This window comes from Danio rerio, chromosome 21 (genome assembly GCF_052040795.2).
Source record: "Danio rerio strain M-AB ecotype USA chromosome 21, GRCz13ab, whole genome shotgun sequence".
In the NCBI taxonomy this organism is placed as follows: Eukaryota; Metazoa; Chordata; class Actinopteri; order Cypriniformes; family Danionidae; genus Danio; species Danio rerio.
In genome coordinates, this window is record NC_141041.1 from 22,775,001 (window position 1) to 22,795,319 (window position 20,319).

The 20,319-nt window shown below is 38.5% G+C and overlaps 1 protein-coding gene across 4 annotated transcripts in view; it reads right to left on the reverse strand.

Moving 5' to 3' along the window:
* Nucleotides 1-20,319, reverse strand: part of nectin3b (nectin cell adhesion molecule 3b) — a 108,559-nt gene that overhangs the window by 23,507 nt on the left and 64,733 nt on the right. For 2 of the 4 annotated variants that reach the window (XR_015519580.1, XM_087299649.1), the window contains one exon: nucleotides 17,368-19,769. The exons of 1 other annotated variant lie outside the window; for it this stretch is intronic. Coding sequence is in view for 2 of the 3 variants with exons in the window: in XM_087299649.1 (XP_087155775.1) it covers nucleotides 19,060-19,769 (710 nt within the window). In the remaining variant the exon portion in view is untranslated. 4 annotated transcript variants of the gene reach the window in all.

A 20,319-nucleotide genomic window follows, 5' to 3' on the forward strand; every position in this document is an offset into this window, starting at 1 on the left:
CATCACCGCACTGCATCTGCTGGCCGAATAGCAAATGAATCGTTCAAATTAATCATTTAAAGCGGTTCTTCTGAACCAAATGATGCAGTCCAGATCCAGTTAATACTGCACATGCGTGACTTAGAACTTTTGGTTATGTTTTTTTTTTTAAATGCATAATATACTGTTGTGTATTTACCAAAAACAAGTTTTTTCGATTCAATTAACTCAAGTCCAAGTCAAGTTTCAAGTCATGACAGCCAAGTCCAAGTCAAGTCAAAATTTTTGGGATATTTGTCAAGCCAATCTCAAGGCCTAAATTTTGTGACTTAAGTCTGACTCGAGTCAAGTCATGTGACTCGAGTCCCCCAACACTGCTCTCAGCAACAGAACCTCTCTTTCTCTGGGGTAGGTGTTTGTGTGTCTGTGTGTGTTTGGGGCTGGGGTGATACAAATAAACAACCAGTGATGATGATTGGTGTGTCTGTTAATGTGGTGCTACTGAAAACATGATGATTAACTTAGAATACATTTCCATCGTTTGCCAATCAGTGGCAGAGTAGTGCAGGAGTTCACACACAAGCACACACTAGTCAGTCACACATACACCAACAACCAGGAGTCAGAAGATGGCAAATCCAACTCATTAAGCACAAAGATAGCATTTGCAAACTTGAAACATAAGCACAAATTTTCCCTCGTTGAGTTGAAAAGCAAGAATGTTTATGTATCGAGCACATTATGCCCAGGAAAAAAAAAAAGAGTCCCTGTGTGACAAGTAATTCTAATCTAATGAAGCAGCACAAGTCTTGTGAGTTGTGGTCTGTGCAATAAAAACCTAAAGTTTTAAAACATCTATTGTGTTTTATTGTGCAACTATAATAAAGATAATATTTATAATGATATGTTGAAGATGATGGTTGTCTCTCACATTGTCCCACAATATTAAAATATCTTAGACGTACAAAGTTTTATATTCATTTTATAGTCATTTCACAAATTAGATTTTTTTTTTTAAGTAAAGCAATAGTTACTTTTTCTGGCAATTAGTTACTTTTTAAAATATGTAACTTAGTTATTATTTGTGAGAAGTAACTAGTAATTATAACTAATTACTCATTTAAAGGAATGTACTTAACACTTTCAACAACATATGCCAATGTAATACTAACAGAGTACACTGCCTGTCCACTGCCAACCACTTATAGGTCCTGTTTCCAACTGGTATTAGTACTGTGTGCATTTTTATTTCAGTTGGATCACAAATGGGTAATGCTAAATGCAGGTGTACTGTAAATGGGGTTTTAAACATTGTGAGTGGGTCCACCTTTGACTAGTTCCAGAGGTAAAAACACATTTAATCAGATTGCTGTTTTAGTGTAAACACTCATGTAGTGTTCTAACAGCCAAAAAAAAAAAACTTTTCAGCTCTGCCTTCTGATCTCATTCTTAAATATTACAGAACATGAAACTAAAGCATAGAGTATTTATTTCCTCATCAGAAAAAGGGGTATAAAGTCGAAAAAACATTTTACTTGTGTTCTCAGGGTCTGATCTAGAACCAGGAGTAAATAGCCGAAAATACATTTGATGAGATTGCTTTCATAATGCAAATGTCCCTGTGTTCTATTGCATTTGCAGAGACAACAATGACCACCATCCACTTTGAGCCAACCCAGATAGCATATAAATGTGAGCCACTTTAGGCAGTTATGCAGCACTGGTGGTATTCCTTCGGCCCAGACAAAATGAATGTGAGCCTGAAGTGGCCTACCTGTACAATGGCAAAGCGGGGGCAAAAATTCAAATTCACATATGGGCCATTTAAGACAAAGATTTGGCACTTACGGCAAAATGTAATCTGAATGTGAGCCTAATGTGGTCCATGTGGAAAATGATAAATTTGGCAAAAAATGATGGAGGACAAATGTGGGCCACAGTTGGCAAAATAGTGGCATAGTCATTTAAGGGTAATCTGGGTCTAAACCAAAAGTGGCTCACATGTGTAAGTGCAAATGTGGCCTAGTTATCTTAAGACATATTTTGCCACTTTTGGCAAATATCTGGCACAGTAAGCTTCAGCTATTGCGCTGTTAGGCCTATAGTGGCTCAGAGAATGTATGACAAATGTGGCCCAGTTATCTTAAAACATATGTGGACCACATAGACTAAGTTCACCATCATGAAGAAAAGTGTTTGCTTTAGTTTGGCTATTATAAATTTTATTTTAGGCTGCTGTAACTTTTGAGAACTTTACTTGAAAAGTTTATTCATTACAGCAAACCAGCCAAGTAAAAAAAAAAGTGAGGCACAACCTGTGATGAAATGATATAATTCACTGATGTTAACCAATGTTTAATCCAATATTAAAAGTAACGTAATAACATGCTTGCACATGCTACATAATTACGAAGGTGTATAAGCTAAAAAATTATATGGTTCAACCTCAACAACGGTGACAATAAAAAAAAAACCTCACAAACAAGATACTAAAGTGACAAAATCAACAACGTCAACATAAACAGCAGAATCAAAAGCAAATAATGAAAACTGGAGCATCATTAAGCTATAGAAAGTATTCATACTGCAGTGCATGCTGGAATGTTTGTATTTTGCCACACCCAGCAAGTGTAAGGTGTAGGCCAGATCTGGGCCAGAATAAATGCAAATTGTGGCCCAGAATAGGGTCAGTTCTGGTTAATTTGGTTGAATTCTGGCTGATATGTGGTATTGCTTTGGCTTATTTGTGGCCCAGATCGGACAAGCAGGAGCAGACCGCCCTAGAGCCATCATACCATTCAGTATGTGATCCAGATGCAAGTGTCTGGTGTGGGCCGGATCTGGGCAAGAATAAAAGCAAACTGTGACCCAGAATAGGGTCCGTTCTAATTCATTTAGTTGAATTCTGGCTGATATGTGATATTGCTATGGCTTAATTGGGACCCAGATCTGGCAAACAGGAGCGTACCGCACAAGTGCCATGATTACATGTGGTATGTGGGCCAGATGTAAGTGTCTGGTGTGAGTCGGATTTGAACCATATGAATTTTGCTGGCTGGGAACTGAACAAACTCATGATTTTTATGGAATGTGTGATAAGAGAGCAATAACATGGCATTCATGTTTTGCTGTGCTGCAAAATAACTCATGGTGCCACCAGCACACTGTCATTCCCATGCACCTTACTTGTTCATAATGTGATTTCAATTCAGTAATAGTTGTTGATGGCCCAACTGTAAGTGATCCCAAGAAAGTGATATAAAGCATGATGAAATCCCAAACAAGCAGTCCAAAGAGAGAGCGAATGCATGTTAATACTAAGTGGAAACACAACTACAGTCAACAGAATGTCTAAAGGGCACCTTCAAAGCAAAGTTTTATCAAATCTTTCTCCTGATGTCAATGATTGAGTGTAGTTTGGAGTAGAATGAATGTTGGAGCGATGATTAATCAAGAGTCAGACAGAATGGGCAATGGATGATTGTTGTGGTGATGGGTCAGGTGGATGGGTGGGTTGGTTATGCAGCGGTTGGCATGGGCAAGCCGTTTTCAGCCGCTTTGAGCCTCAGTAATTAGGACCTCATGCTGCCCTTCTTTAAAGCGTGCTGTTACTGTCTCTCCCACCCCGCAGAGCTCTTATGCTTTGCTGCACTCCTTCCTCTCTCATTTGCGGTCATTACTACCTGCTCTCCTTCACTTTTATGCCGAGTTTCACACTCTTGCGCAACTTCATTTAGCAAGTTCACCAGAATCAATGAGGTTGGTGAGATCGCAAGCTTGTTACCTCCACAACGGGGCTCCTGTAAAAGGATTACATCCATTAATTAAGAGCAATTAAACTCAAAGAGAGACAATTAAAAGACTTCTTGGACATGAGGGAGAAATAATAACACTGTATCACCCCAACAATGTCCATCAAAATAAAAAAAATAAAAAACAGCAGTTGAGGATTCAGCATTTGCATTTTTTTTGCCTTCTTAAGCCCCCCCCAGCAAAAATCAATTGAACATATTATTGAGTGTTTTCCCTTAAGGTTTTATGGCCGGCAAGCCAATAATTACTGCAGCTTTTGTACTGTTAGTTCACCTCTGCTCTCCTTGGAAAACAGAACAGGATGTTCAGTCACAAGTCATTCAATAGTGATCGTTTAAGTGTAGCAGGCGGTAAATATTTGGCCTGCGGAGCCCACGTCCGGTTCACGGGGGCTGAGAGGAGCTGGTGCTGGACGAGTAAAGACAGTGAGAGCAGGAGGTCAAGGGCAGAAGGTGTTAGAAGATCGGGGAGGGAAACTGAGCTGGGATGGAAAGGCGTTGGTGAAAAGTTTGGCACTGAATTTGAGGTTTGGCAAAGTGTTGATTGAACAGATTTGTGCTCAGCAAGTCCATACGGCAATATCAGAAGGCAGCATACTAGATCTGTTCTACTCTCATGACTCTAATTTAATGTATTGTATATTTATATAGTGCATTTAATGTTTGGCCATACATCCAAAGTGCTTCACAATCAAGAGGGGAGGGGGGTTCTCTCCACACCACCACCAGTGTGCAGCATCCACTTGGATGATGCGACGGCAGCCACAGGACAACAGCGCCAGTGTTGAGAGATAGTGATAGAGCCAATTCGGTGGATGAGGATGATTGGGAGGCCATGATGGGTAAGGGCCTATGGAGGAAATTTGGCCAGGACACTGGCAATGGACTTTAATGCAGTGCTTCCTGTCTGATCTGAGATCCACTTCATATCGTATATCTAACAGGCAGTGAAGATCGCTGATTTTTAAAGAAATCAGATCTTAAACGTGACAATTTTGTAATGAAAAGACAGTTCACCGGAAGCCCTTGGGCTGCCTGGCTGAAAATTAGGTCTGTGTGCATATAGCCCATTTAGCTAACACAGCAGATGTTGCATTAGAATTTGTGAATTTTGGATAAATTGATAAATAGGATAATCTGTAAAATATTTTAAATAATTATATAATTTTTTATTATTGGTCCTTAATTTTTAAAGTTAACTAATTGTAGATTTATATTGCTTTGTCCCTATTGAGAAATAGTTCCTCTTTACTCTTTACTCATGAGTACATTTTTAATGAGTTATTTTTTACTTTTACTTAAGTACATATTTTTGGAAGTAACAGTACTTTTACTTAAGTAGAAGATTTTATTACTCTTTCCACCACTGGTTGTGACAACACATTTGCAACACATAGGCTGTCAAATTGATGAAGATCATTTCTTTATTTGAAATGCTGGTGTTTTGTGTAATTGCATGTGTTTTCTTAAATTGCAGTGCGTTAAGCTCTGTTGGCCACCAGGGTTACACCTAAAAACATGTTTCTAACCCCCTAGTGTCGTAGCGACACTACACACAGCGGTAATGGTGCTTTTGAAGTGTCACCCACTGTAGTAATACTGCTCTGTGACAAATGGAAAGAGAAATCCAGCCATTTCAATAGAAACCTGTTCAATCTGATATTCTGAATTAAGGTGAAACATTTCCTTATCCTGGGTAACAAAAGTGACTCAGATTTTGTTACAAAATTTCACTCACCCACCTTCAGTTGGCTCCCTTTACCAGTCCTGTTATAAATTAACCCAAAAAAACATAAAAAAGTAACATAGATTGAAAGTAACTTCCTAGTAAATGGCGCTTTATGCTTCACTAGACCAATGACAATGTATAGATTTGTTTAAAATTGTGCTAAACTGATCACGGCTTATGTAAAAATTAACAAAATTAAAGAACTTGTTAGCTATTTGTGCCATGTATAATCACAATCTCCAAGTGATTAAGAGATTAAGCAGAATAACGTAACTAATAACTAAATGAGAACGTTTCTAACATCAGTTACCCTGTTTCTTGACTAATATCCCCTCACTAGCCCCCACACTCTTTTATTACCAATTAGCACATAGCTATTTATTGCCCTGTAGATGTTTTCAGGAGGTTTAACTTCATTTGGGATTATATGTGGTTGAGTGTACAGGAACAATGGTCAGGGATGATGGCAGGGCTGGGACGGGGGGCAGGGAGAGGCCATCATTCTACCGTCTGGCGGGTAATACCACAGATGGGCCCCCCACAGCGAGTCACAAGACCCCTGTCCAGTTCACATCGCCAAGGGTTAAAACTGTCCCTCAACTGCACTACATCCACCTCACAAAACACAAATAATAAAGCTCTAGATGATTTGGTTTACTTGCTGAATATTGATATAATAAACACACGTTAGCATTAGCAAAGAGTAAAAACACACTAGAAAGATAAGTCATATAGAATTATAAGTCCGACATCCGTCTATCTGTCTATATATCTATCAGTCTTTCTTTCTATTCTTTAAAGCCATTTACAACAAATAATACTATATAAATGAAGGGATTGAAGTTTTTGGAATCCAGTAAAATATTATCTTTTTAAAAGCTTTTAACCTAAGGCTCTACAATCCTCAAGCATCTTCAGAAGTCAGTTTTAATCTTTTATCTCTGTTTTTGGTGCTGCTAAAGTGCCCTGACCATAATTCAGTGGCCTTTTAGCATCTCGCTTTAACCCCACTGGACTAAAGACCTTTCACAGGTGAGCCCAGACCTGAACCGTATCCTTTAAAGCAGCTCTCATCCCCTTCTTAAAGATGTTTACCAAGCAGATTTACGCTTTCTGGAAACTGACAGAGAAATTCACGGCTCAGAGCAGAGGTGATCCCAGAGCAAAGGAGGATTAAATGAGTTCACACTCGCTTAGAGTCGGTTCAGGGGTGGCAGGCATTTTTAAACCTGATTAAAGGGATCAGGTGTTTCTCTTAGATGGTCTGTTATGGGTCTCAGATTGTGGTATCAGACACAGACAGCCCGTAACTCATTCAACACTCTCAGCGGGTTTGGATAACAGGAGCTGGGTGGGGGAGAATCACCACAATGCATTCTGGTAAAAGTTACATGGGGAAAGCTGGCCCTCCCTGCTGCCTGACACCTGATAGCCATATTGGAGTGCAGGTAGGGAGTTTGTCTGTGTTGGACAGGAAAGGGTTTCCGTTTTGTGTTAGCGAGCCATGAGTTTTAATTACTGCGAAGCTAAAGTGCAGTTTGCAAGCCAATGGAACGAGCTGGAGAAACGTCCTTGAAAAGGGCAAAGGTTTATGATGCCGCTGACCAGAAGAGCTCAATGGCCGTTCAATATAACACGTCTCTCCTAAAAGAGGTCGGAAGACAGGAGGAAGAGCAGCTCTTGAGTCACATCGAGAGGTTTTGCTGTTGCGACTGAAGAGAGACAGAGAGGTCAAGAGTCAGAGGTCGTCTTCTGTTGAGGCTGCCATTGTTTAAACGGACAGGTTTTTATGAAGGGCTGTAGTTTACACAAGTGTCGAGAAGAGCAGCTGATTCTGGGTGGTCTCTCAAATCACTAAGTGCTTGACTATTCATCTGTCTGATCTTCCCGTCATCTATGCACCCATCCAACAAAACGTCAATGTCACCTGCCATTTCTAGTGCATGCTTATATTTGTAAAGCTACTTCAACTCTAGATGTGTCCCAAATCGCATACGTATGCACTGTTCTACGCCTTTTTGTAGTATAAATAGTGTAAGTAGTGTGCTTACACTGAAAACGCTTACACTCAAGAAGTGCACATTAATTACTACTGCACTCATTCGACCAGTACAGTGTAGTGTGTAGTGTTGGACACTTCACACAAGCAATGAGTTTTGCTCGTGTGTCTGAAGGGGCGGAGCTATCGGGCGCACATGTCGGATAACTTTATTTATTTTGGATTGTGAAAAAGAAATTCTCCTATGAGAGTGATTATACTGCCTCCTCTAAAGCAGGCTAGGCAGAATAGCTCTATTTACTGATGTTTTGTTGTTAAACTAAATAAAAATCAACATTAGTGAGGCTTTCCTGAGATGGGTTGCGGCTGGAAGAACATCCGTTGTGTAAAAACGTGCTGAATAAGTTGGCGGTTCATTCCGCTGTGGCAACCCCGGATTAATTAAGAGACTAAGCTGAAAAGAAATTGAATGAATGAATTATCGATGCTGTAAATGTTCCCTTTTGTAATTTAAAATAGTCACATGAATCTTTCTTCGAAAGATTTCAGTGGCTGAACAGCATTTCTTTGCATGTAACCCATTTGTAAAACAATACAAGCTACTTAAGCCAAAGAGCAAAGAATTACCAAGAGGCGACACTTAAGTGCGATTTGGGAAACAGCCACTAGAGGGCGTGGTGGCCATTTTGGAATGAAAATTCCAATAGAACAACAGCATATTATAACTCTGTAAAATAAACTATAAATGATGTTGATTGTGAGAGTAAGTGTTGTATTGTCGTCTTTCAGGTTGTATCTCAGCTTTAATGTGCTTTAAAAAAATAAATAAATAAACAAAGCAGCTGCTTGCCATCACAACAGCAATAAGATTCAATGGACAGCCGACTGATTTCACTCCAAAATTGCGGAATCCGGGGCTGTTGCTGGGCGCTGCTGTTGCAATGGAACGTTCTATTGATTGTCGCCTTTTGGTCATTCTAAGCTCTCTGCTTAAGCTAAAATGGTTTTAAAACATAAAATTACCTGTCTAAAAGAAATACTTCAGCCATGGTGTCATCCTTCCTCCAGTGTGCAAAAGTAACCCCAAGCCTAGCCTAGTGAAAGGGGTGGTACATTTATCTTTAAATATGGACCTTTTTGCAGTTAATAGCCTCATTTTCTATTTGATTGTGAGGTTTAAAGAGCCCCTATTATACATTAAAAAGTGTCATATTTTGGTTTTAAGGGTCTCCAACAACAAGCTGATATGCATGCAAGGTCAAAATTGCTCATTTGTTCCCAAAGCCTTCCTTAGCCTAAAGCTAATCTGCGCTGATTGGACGATGAAAGAGTGTTGCGATTGGTCGACAGCGTTCAGCCCGAGACAGAGGGAAATGCCAAGAACAGTTTATCAACAATATTGAAGTAGTCAGAGTGCAGTGTGTGTGAGCATACCTGCCAACACTCCAGTTTTTCCCGGGAGTCTCCTGTATTTCAGACCCATCTCCAGCCACCCACCCATTTTGTTATCTATCCTGGAAAACTCCCCAAACCATAAGTAAAACAGTGACACAGTTATTCTTAAGACCCAGTGACACAGTTATTCTTAATTCATTTATTGAAAGTATTTTGTCATTTTCCTTTCCGGTTTTCTTCACTGTCCATAAAAACAAGAATCGTCTTCAAGGCATCGTTAATTTGTATTCAAAGATTTTGGGAGTTCCCCTGCGAAGTCTATTACGAACAGCAGGTGTTGAGGATGGCACATAAAATACTAGGAGACAGCACACACCCCCTAAATAAACATTTTGAGTGGATGCCCTTTGGTCGACGTCTAAGGACAGTAAGAGGTTCCACAAATCGTTATAAATTTACTTTTGTGCCTGAAGCAATTAGGATATGTAATAAATGTAGTTAATCGATGGACAATTATTTGTATTTTGAACTTGCTGTTAAGTGTCGATGTTTATTGTGTTAAGTGTGTTTTTGTTATTCTATATGTGAAGCACCACCATGTCGAAATGAATTGCCCCAAGGGGATTAATAAACACATTCAGTATTAATCCACAAAAGCTGAAATATTCTGAAACTTGACCGCTGCACCTGTGTAAGAACAGCTGACGGTGGCCATAACAGCGACAAATGGCAGTGGAATGCGAGCTCACAAACGCATTTAAATCTGTAAACAAAGCGGCACATGTCATGTTTTCAACATGGCATTAGACGCGATATGAGCATATAAAGCAGATACAGTACAAGCGGATAAAAGTAACAAAACACAATTAAGTACTTAATTTGCAAGCTAGAGAAAACAAGGAGGCAACCATTTACTCATACTTGTGAAATGGAAGAAGAAAATGATTCATGATCCACTGATCCATCAACTGATAAAGTTCCTGTGGAGCTCTGACGATTTATTTGAAGCACTATGAGTCGAATCTTTTATAAATGAATCAATAGTTTTAAACACTGTGCACTTTTAAGCCTTAGCTGGATATTTCACTTGACTAGCTGTGTTACACACTACATGGAAGGTCATTCTCAAAAACCCATAATAGGGGCTCTTTAAGTACTTTTTAAGCACTAATTTTTGCTGGATTAGCTTGTCAGATGGTCATCAACCACACTTTTTGACATATGTGATTTTTCAAATACAAATTCAAAACATTATATATCATTTGAGAAAAGGATGCTGCTCAAGTTTTAAATTAAAAACTAGCTTATCTTCATTTATTAGGCAAACACGCTGAAGCCAAAATAGAATTCTGCTTGGAAAGCTTTCTTTGATGGTTATTTTCACAATTTATTATTGCATAGCAGTCAAAATAGGACAAATGAGCTTGTGAATGGAACAAATTTAGGAAACTTTGTCTGTAAGGGGTGGGCCTCTCGAACCACCTAAACCCCTCCTGGCTACGGCCAGTCCACTATTGATTCAGGATTTTAAAATGTTTTGATTAAGCATTTGTTTTTACTGCTGTCACTTTCTCTTTTGTGCATGTGAACGCATGTGCACACGTAAACGGCAGATCAGTCTGTGAACGGAGTGTGCAGATGTACAAATCTACATTTGTTTACAGACAGTGTGAGGTCCTTATCAGAATTACGGGAATTATCGGCCAAACCAAATTTTAATTGGACAAAATGTTTTTAGTCTTATGCCTTACCCAGAGTATAAAAAATCATAAAAAATACATTTAGATCATTTATTTTAATCATTACTTTTGGAATGTAAAGAGACTTTAAACCAGCACAACAACAAATGTTTCTGAAGACAATAACCTACTGCACCTTTACAGAAATAAAGTTGACTTTTTAAGTTAGGGTGTAACTTTTGATTTTCAATTTAAATGAAAAAAAGTATCCCATCTGTATCCCATTTGCTAGCTTAATTGAAATGTAACTGAAGCCAGGAATTCAAAATCCATTATACATTTAGTTCTTATTGGCACAAACTGAAGAGGTTGTGGATTAAAGATCATATTGTTTAACTAATCTAAATAAGACTTTAGTTTCGATTTATAAGACATTAACGTATTATCAGGAGCCAAGGGTATTAACTTTGATTTTGGTGTATGTTTATTCTTCTTTCTTCTTCCATGTTTTAAAATCACCAAGGACCACAGTTTCAAGAAAAAAAAATTTTTTTTTTCATTAATATTATACTCAAAAAACAAACAAAAAACAAACAAACAAACAAACTACTAAATCATGAATTAAATGAGTTTGAGAAAATGAATAGCAAATTTGTAAACATTATTAACTGTCCCATCGGAATTCGTTCCTTAGATTTGAAATATAAAATATTCATTTATTTACACTGATGCACATTTAGCAGTCATGCATCCATGAATACATACACTAAAGGTTTTTATTTTTATTTTTATAAGCAATAACTGCCCTAATCTAAAAATCTACTCTAAACAGATCGATTACAAAACCATCAAACAATGTGAAAAAAGAAAAGAAAAAGAAATTAAACGTCTCACTTTCAATTCTTATAAGATTAATGCCAATACTGCTGCCATGCTGATAAATTTCCCCTTGGGTTTGTAGAGAAGCATGGCTAATGAACACATTTAGCTGAAAAGTTTATCTTTAAAACCCTAGAATAACAATTTACCATGAAGTAAAAAGAAAAGCTTGCATCCTTCTGTTTAAATATACTTTAATTTTAGTGAGGTTAACACAACATCTAAAGAACCAACAGAAGGCCAGTTAATATAGCAACCTAGTACATCTGTGACTGCGAAATAATAAAGTACAGTAACGCTTTCCAGTGTTCTATGTCTGATAAATGTGAGAGTCTGTAAAATGGAGCAGTGAACATTTAATAACAGCCTACCACTGAGGGAACGATTTCACGACCACTGTGATGTATTACTGGAAAAATATGTCATAAAAGATGGATATCCGAGAGGGAGAATGTTGCAAATGACAAATTTTCCAAAGGAAATATTCTCTTCGGAAGAGGGGGAGAAAAAAGAAAGAAAGAAAAGGCGGTGATCTATCATTTTGACCATCTTTAACAGACTTTCACAGATTTTTTTTAAAGGCATGGTTCACCTTTACCACAAAGATTTTCCTTGTGTTTCTGCTGCTTAACTTTGGATCATCTTTGTCTTCACCTTTTTGCTCAACATCCCTCTCTTGTTCTCAGAATTCAGCCTGTTCTTTCTTCATTTTGGTTGTCTGAAACCCACGCAAACACGGAGAGAACATGCAAACTCCACAGTAAAACGCCAACTGACCCAGCCGAGGCTCGAACTAGCGACCATCTTGCTGTGAGGTAACCATGCCATGCACTGCACAGCCCCATGATGACACAACAAACACATAAAAACAAAAATCACACACAAAAAATGCTGAAGAAAATTAAAATAAACACATGCTTTAACACAAAATTCAGCATGCTTCATATCTTTAGAAATTTATTAATACTACAAAAAAGTACCATTTAGTGCATTAAGAGTATAAACATTAACCACAAAATGTAGAAAAGTGTGCCCAAAAGGTACTAATTTTTACCTGTCTGGTACAAAAATGTATATAATTAGTATTATCATCATCATTTTTAAAATCAGAAAATAGTTAAACATTTCTGTCTTCCATGTGCATATATCTTGTTACATTTTTGAGCCAAATCTCGTATGATGGTCTTAAGCATAGAAATTAAGAAACTACAACTCTTACAAATTAAAAAGAAAATCATAAAAACGTTAATAAATACCTCAGGCTTAATTTAACAATGGCTATTTTAGCAAATTACATTAATTTTTCCCATTCATACATTTCTAAAAACAGAAACCTGATTCTTTTAGTTGCTGTCAACAACTGTGTAACAATGTTTAAATCTATCTCCCTGTTGCTTCAGACTCTTCAGGTACACTAGATTCTCTGTACAGATGTTTAGTTGACATCAAACTTTGGCTATCACAGAACTTTCTCTTAACGAAGACAAAACAGAATGGATTGTGTTTGGCAACTCAAATCTGCCTAAAGAGTTACCCTCAAATTATTTTAACTTCTCCCCATGTCGAAGTTAAAATTTTGGGAGTGAGTTTGGACAGTAGTTTAAAATTTGATAAATGGGTTAATTCAGCGATCAAGGCATACTTTTTCCAGCTTCGCCTTCTTGCCAAAGTCAAAACATTTGAGCTAGCGTAATCTGAAAATATTATAATATCCACACCACCCCCAGTATGCAGCATCCACTTAGATGATGTGACGGCACACCAGCTACAGGGGGAGTGGAGAGACCGTAATGGAGCCAATTTGGTGGATGGGAACGGGAGGCCAAGATGGGTAAGGGCCAATGGAGGGAATTTGGCCAGGACATCAGGGTTACACCCCTACTTTTTACGAAAAGTGCTATGAAATTTTTAATGACAACAGAGAGTTAGGAACTTGGCTTAACAAAAGACGGCGCTCACTGACAGTATAAAATATCCCCTTCACATCACTAGAGCATTAAGGCTGATTTATTCTTCTGCATGTTTGGACGCATAGCACTTGCCGTGACTGTCAGCAATGCTGACGCACACTTCTCAAAAAATGTAACTACACATTGCAATGATGTGTAGCGCAAACTCTGTGATTGGTCTGCTTGGTAGTCCTGACGAGTGTGGGCATAGGTGAGAGCCACGCAAGCCCAATGCAGCGAATGTTTACAAATGTGGAGTCCTGTGAAGGAGCTCCAGATGGAGACTGTTGTTTTGTGTTTACCTTATGATTAATGTTATTGCACGTCCACCAGTTCCAGCCTCAAAATAAGTAAGTTTAAGACACTTGTACATTAAGGTAGCGCTCAGAAAAAACAATGTGAGCAAAGAAACTTGACACAGAGGAACATAAACATCTCACTGCCAGCTAGCATTTAGGAAGTGTTATTGCAGAGCAACAGAAATAGTGCGCAGAACAATAAATGCATGTTAACACGCATTGCATGTTCAGCGGGTTACGCCGATCACTTGACGCAGAAGTATAAACCAGGCTTTAGGACTCACAGACTGCAGGTTAAGCGACCGGTAGTACAAAATACTGTTTTATTGACACTTGTGTTTTTACTATCTTACGTGTTTTAATGTTTAATATTGTTTTTAATACTGTAAAGCACTTTGGGCAACCTCCTCCATGTAATAAGGTGCTATGTTAATAAAGTTTGATTGATTGACTGATTAAACAATGTGACTGAAGGCCACTGTTAATCCTGTGAAGGTCATCTGTTAATAATTTGTCTTTAAATTTCAAACCTGACTTTTTTTTTTACACTTTCATATGACACTATAAAACTAAGGGCAACACTTTACAATAAGGTTGTATTCATTTACGTTAGATAATTAATTTACTAACATGAACTAACAATGAACAATACAATTATCACACATCTATTAACATTAGGTAATGAAAATACAGTTGTTCATTGGTAGTACGTCAACACACTTTTTAAAATAATAAATTATAAATAAAAAAATTTGCCCTTTGATCCACTCTGTGGTCTGTCTTTTCCCCCTCAGTGACGGAGAGCGAGACACAGGTTTCCCTAAGGAGAACAAGCTCTATCAGAAGCCCAGAAAGAGTCTGTTGCCATGGGGATGGTGCCAACAGCCTGGAATGAGGCTGTGGCAAACAAAACCATTCTACCAGACTAATATAACCAATCAGAGGCCCTGACAGGAGTCGGTAGATAGGGGGCTGGTAGGTGACACTGTCCCTCTGAAGACGCAGTTAAACAGTGACCTCCTCACTCGTGACACGGTGACTAATCGTATAATGAGTGACATTGTTATTATCAGTGGGTCAACATCCCTTTCTAGCGAATTAAACAGTAACCTGGGTTTAACACACCTGAAGGAATGAATGTGTGTATACTGTCTTATCTGAGAAGAGGATTTTGGTGTTATAGTTGAGAATAAAAATACTTTTGTTCATAAGAGGAGGCTTTGATTCCAGACTGATGGTCTGTGAAGGAATCTGAATTGTTCACAATGTGATTTCCTGATATAAAAATTGACAAATACATAAGGGTGATCAGATTTCTCTGAGCGGATCCGGAACAGGCAGTCAGGATGGATATATTATTTATAAAATATATTCCTGCAAAAGTTGCTTTCCATTTCTCCTTCTCGCTAAAGTTTTGAATACTGAACAGATTTCCTCTGGTAAAGATATGGTTATGTGACACAGCCGAGTTATGACATAACCAAAGTTAGTCTGTGCTTAAGACTCCGCAATTCTTTAAGAGTACATTTAGTAAATTGTATTGGGTCCTTGTAATGGTTCATGCTTTTTTTATTTTTTGTTTCTAGAAGCTTTTTTTTTTTCTCAATCATGCTGGAAGTAACCTTTTTTTTAGTGTCTAACTTCACCTCTGTGCTCTCCATTACTGACATTGGAATTAGATGTCATAGCTCCCATCTTAAACAGCTGCTTATTCAATATGAAATGTGATTGCATGGTAATATTGCTCTTCAAATTATACTATGACTTGACTTCCTACCATTAATTATGGTTATCCATGATTCCTGTGTGATGGAAGATGACAATTACTAGCACGCAGCAATTAATGTATTTTTTATATAAAGAGAAACAAGACACAAAACATGAATGGTAACCAGGACACTCATACATAACTGATGTATTAGGAAAATAGAACAACTCTACAAATACATATAAACGGTAAATTCATTGATTCAAACAAAACAGGAAAAAAAAACAAACACTAATTTTAACTTGAACATTATATTGTCAAAAAATGCTGGGTTAATTCAACCCAAATACCCAAGGTTAAAAATCTTCCAAATTTGGGTAAAAACAAACCAGCCAAATTTCTATCATTCAAAAGTCTGAGGTCAATTTGCATGTTTTTGAAAGAAGCATCTTATTCTCTTCCAGGACACTCTTATTTGATAAAAAATTCAGGAAAAAAAACTTCATAATTAAAGCTTACATTAACTGCTGTATATTTACATAGATCCTAACTTGATTACAGAATGGCATACGTTTAGCAGCAGTCCTTTAAAAGTCAATGTTAAAAGCAAATGACTTGGCCCTTATGTAAATATTTATTTGCAATACTGTACTATTAATGAAAAAAAGATTTAAGAAAATTTGGAATAAATTTTATAGTTTTTTATTTTGTTCAAATAGGCTAAAACCATTTGCTGCCCATATATCAAATTTATTAATAAAAAATACAATAAATAAAATAAAAATAAACAAAATCCGACACCAAACCTTTGAATGGTGTACTGTAAATTGAATAACAAAAGCAATTTGGTGTACTTTAAACCTCCCATCAAATAAGGTAAAATCTAAATGAATTCATCATGAAGTTGATATAAAATATACCGAAACCGGTCTTCTCTTGTAAAAAATAAAAAAATCTCCAATAATCATAACTTCAAAAATCACATTGTAGTGTAGTCATAAAGTAGTACAAATAATTAAATCAGCCATTAAATCAAAAATAAGCATACTCCATACAACAAAAGCTATTTCAAGATAAAGTTACAGACCAAGAGTAATTTGTACAGCACACATAAAATAGCATGTCATTTGGCACTCTGAGTCTTTCTGGCACATATGTAAGATTGTCCATGGTCTAAAAAAAAGTTTGAGATTCACTGCTTATCCAGTACTTGTTTTTCCTCAGTATTGGATTAAACGGGTACATTTAAAGAGTTCTGACATTGAGTCATTGTGGAACTTTTGACAACTGTAATTACTAGCTTGTCCCACCACCAGCTGACTGGACAGGATGATAGACTCATGAATTGAAAACCGCTCAAATACAGAGTCCTAGTTCACTCAATCTCCTCTCACACTGATCCAGAGAACAGCAGTGCAAACACAAGAATCAACAAGTCTATAATCCCCCCACTTTAGGGCTATGCTAGGTAAGTCTGAGAGGAAGTTTAGCCCCCATTCACAGGAAGCTTTAAGCCACAGGCTTTACCACAAAATATGCATAAGGCTCTGAGCACAACTGGATCTTTGGAGATGAAGTAGTTTAACCACAGCAAAGGAAAAGTGGGCGTGAAGAAAACATCCCGTGAGGCCTCCAGGAGTGTAGAAAAGACCCCCGCGGGGAACATTTCTGCAGCTGAAGCAACCAGTCACGCCCAAAACCTCAACATTCACCCCTTCAACCAACACCAAACAGATCAGAGGCCAACTCATAAAACAAAGAAACACGTCACAGAAAAAAAGGTGCTTTATTTCAAAACAAATGTATCCCAAAGGTTGATTTTTTTTTTTTTTTTTACAAAATAATCTATACATTGCAAATACATTTAATCTTTGCTATTTTTTGTTTTGTTACAGTAGCTCTTATGTAAAACACAAGTGAAAATGATGATCTGGAGAAGTGTACGTGTGATTCATCACATTCTAGTGCGTTCCATTGATGGATCTCAGACATCCTATAGAAATGACAGATTTAAACAAACTAATAAACAAAAGATTCTGCCAACATATATACATAACTTTGTTTTCATCCGCATTGTCCAAACCTGTACACAGATATTTTACATTATATAGTTCTTTGAGGTGAACCGTGACTTAATCGTCACACGTCATTTAATGAGAGCAAAACAATGTTATTGTCTGAAAATCTGCAAGAAGCAAATCATACAAAATGGCACACAAAACAAGGGACAGTACAAAATGATGCTCTCAGGACTTAACCTGACCATTTTATGCTTCAAAACGACTTGCATACCTCTTTCGAAAACGATACTCGCTTCTTCAAAGCTTCTGCATGCACATGAATGCTTGCAGGGCAAGTCTTTAGTTTAAGGCACTACAATATCATCTCCAATATCTCTGAACTCAACGATATGCATCTGCTAGCTTATTAAATCCAGCCAACACGAAAATGTAATGAGCAATAACGCGTGTTAGGCTATCGTCTTCTGAGTTAAATTATGTGTAAGAATGTGTGAGATCTGAGGCCAGAAATCTGAACACTATTGCACAGGCAATGAGCCGATTCATCAAAACACTGTCAGTTAACACCAGCTGATTGAATTTATATATTACGGACACAGAAAAACGCACGCACTCACACACACACACACACACACACACACACAGGACAAGCACAGGACTTGTGATTTGTGACAGCTGCTGAATGCAGTCGGAGGTTAACACTGGGCAGTGATAGTCTGACAAGTCAAGCCAGACAGCTACATTAATACGGGACAAGCTTTCATGTTGAACAATGGCAGTAGTTTCTGATGAATGCCAGTCCAACCTTCTAATGCAGATAGATTCACACGGTGGCAAACATTTTTTGATGGCACAAACAAAAGAAATGCAGAGCTAATACAGCAGCACAGTATGCAAATACAAGCCGAATTGATACAATTACAGCCGCCCCATTTTGCCAATCATTCTGTCTGGCTTTCCCCCATTGGGCTTCATCAAATCAGGCATGGTCCTCCCAGTCTCGCTCCTCCCTACAGCACTTCAACTCTGAATGCCAGGAGAGAAAAAAAATAAATGTTGCCATGGAAACCGCCAGGCTGTTGACAGGAGCTAATTTCTGCCTCCATCAGTATGACAGCACCGAAAGTTGATGTGACTCATCAAAACTCACACAAAAACACGTATTGATAGGTTGTCTGAATACAAATTACATTTCTTCAAATGGCTCTTTTCTTTTGTACAACTTTTTTTTTATTTTTTTATAAAAATCGCACAGCACGTCTCACTGTGCAAAGAAAACTGGCTATTGATTTGGCAAGACAAACCCAATATGTAAAATCACCCATAAAGTGGTTTACAGCAGAACCACAGCAGATGACTGCACCTTCTAAGAAATGAAGATTAAAATGATACCCACTTTTGGTCCCAAAACATCCTTTAAACCACATAGCTAAGAACAGCAAACAAACAATTAAGCTAATGTACAAAAACAAAGAAACTGGTAGGTATAAACTACTAGAAAAGGTGCGTTTTCTACTAATTCTCTATACATAACTCTGTTCATCCTTCTTTCATTTTGCAGTCTGAAGCATTTCTTAAGTATCTATGCAGTCTCTTTCTGCTTGTTCTTCTCAGACATACCACTCCCTCCGGGAGATCATTGAGCCATCTGTGTGTGAGACATACTCATTGTCGTAGCAGTCCTCCGGCAGGTAGGGGGAGCCATTGCTCATGACTTGAGGAGCAGGATACCTGCGGGGCTGCGGCTGCAGCGAGCTCCTCTGGATGTGATGGGCCGGACTGTAGCTCTGCGGATGACCAGTGTGATGATTGCTGTGGAAGCCATGCTCATGGTTCTGATGGTTATGGTGATTGAGTTGACCTGCTTCTCTCAGAGCTCTGCTGCGACCGTTGGGTGATCGCTCTCGGTCGAAATCCCCCCATTCTTCCCTATCCTTATCTGGGTAGATGGTGCCGTTATCCTGGTTGGATTTGAGCTTGGTGTCAGGACTTCCCTTGCTGTAGACTTGCTGCAGCTCATGGGGCTGAGGAGCCTTCTGCATGTCTGATGGGCCATGATACTGCTTTGTATAGTAGTCTCCGCGGAAAGTCCGACGTTGACGCTGGTAATAAACTCCAGCCAGAATGAGCAGCAACAGCAGGAAGAGGGCTCCACCCACTGCCCCGCCCACAATTGTGCCTAGGCTCCCCTCGTGCAGAGGCGCCAGGGTTGGAGAGGTGATGAGGGCTCGCTGCTTATTGCCAGGTGCGGTGGCAGAGATGTCAGCAGTTAGGAGGCGCACTGGGGTGGTGGGGGGCATGGTGGTGGTTGAGGGAGGATCTAATGGAGGGAAGGAAGGAGGCAAGGGAGGGGATTCAGGAGGAAGGGATGGACAGACAAAGAAAAGTAGATAATGTCAATGCCAACTACATCAGTATTTTCATTAACAGTCATATGAATCTGCCAAGATTGTAACATCTTCTAGCATGACATCAAGCATGAATAACAGGACTATCTTCTGTTGCTGTGGACGAGACAGTACCAGGTTTTGAAGGAGATCTTTTATTGAAAGCATCTTCCAAAAGCTTCAAAACATGAAACTGTTTTCCAGAGCAAAGACAACTAATAAAACATGGAAGAGAAAGGAAAGTTGGGACTGTTATGACAAGGGGATTCGTGAGAAGCTACATACTAACGTCTCCAGCTAACACCCAAGTACAGTTGTCTGCAACAATGAAACCTAATTAGCAACATTTGTGTTAGCTGAGAGAGGGAGTACGGATGACCAAATAGCTAAGTGATGAGAACAAACGAAATGGAAGGAAGGGGTCAGGGAAAGGGTGCGTGCTACTGGGGGAAGGGAGGGACACCGAGAATACCCGAGACCAGG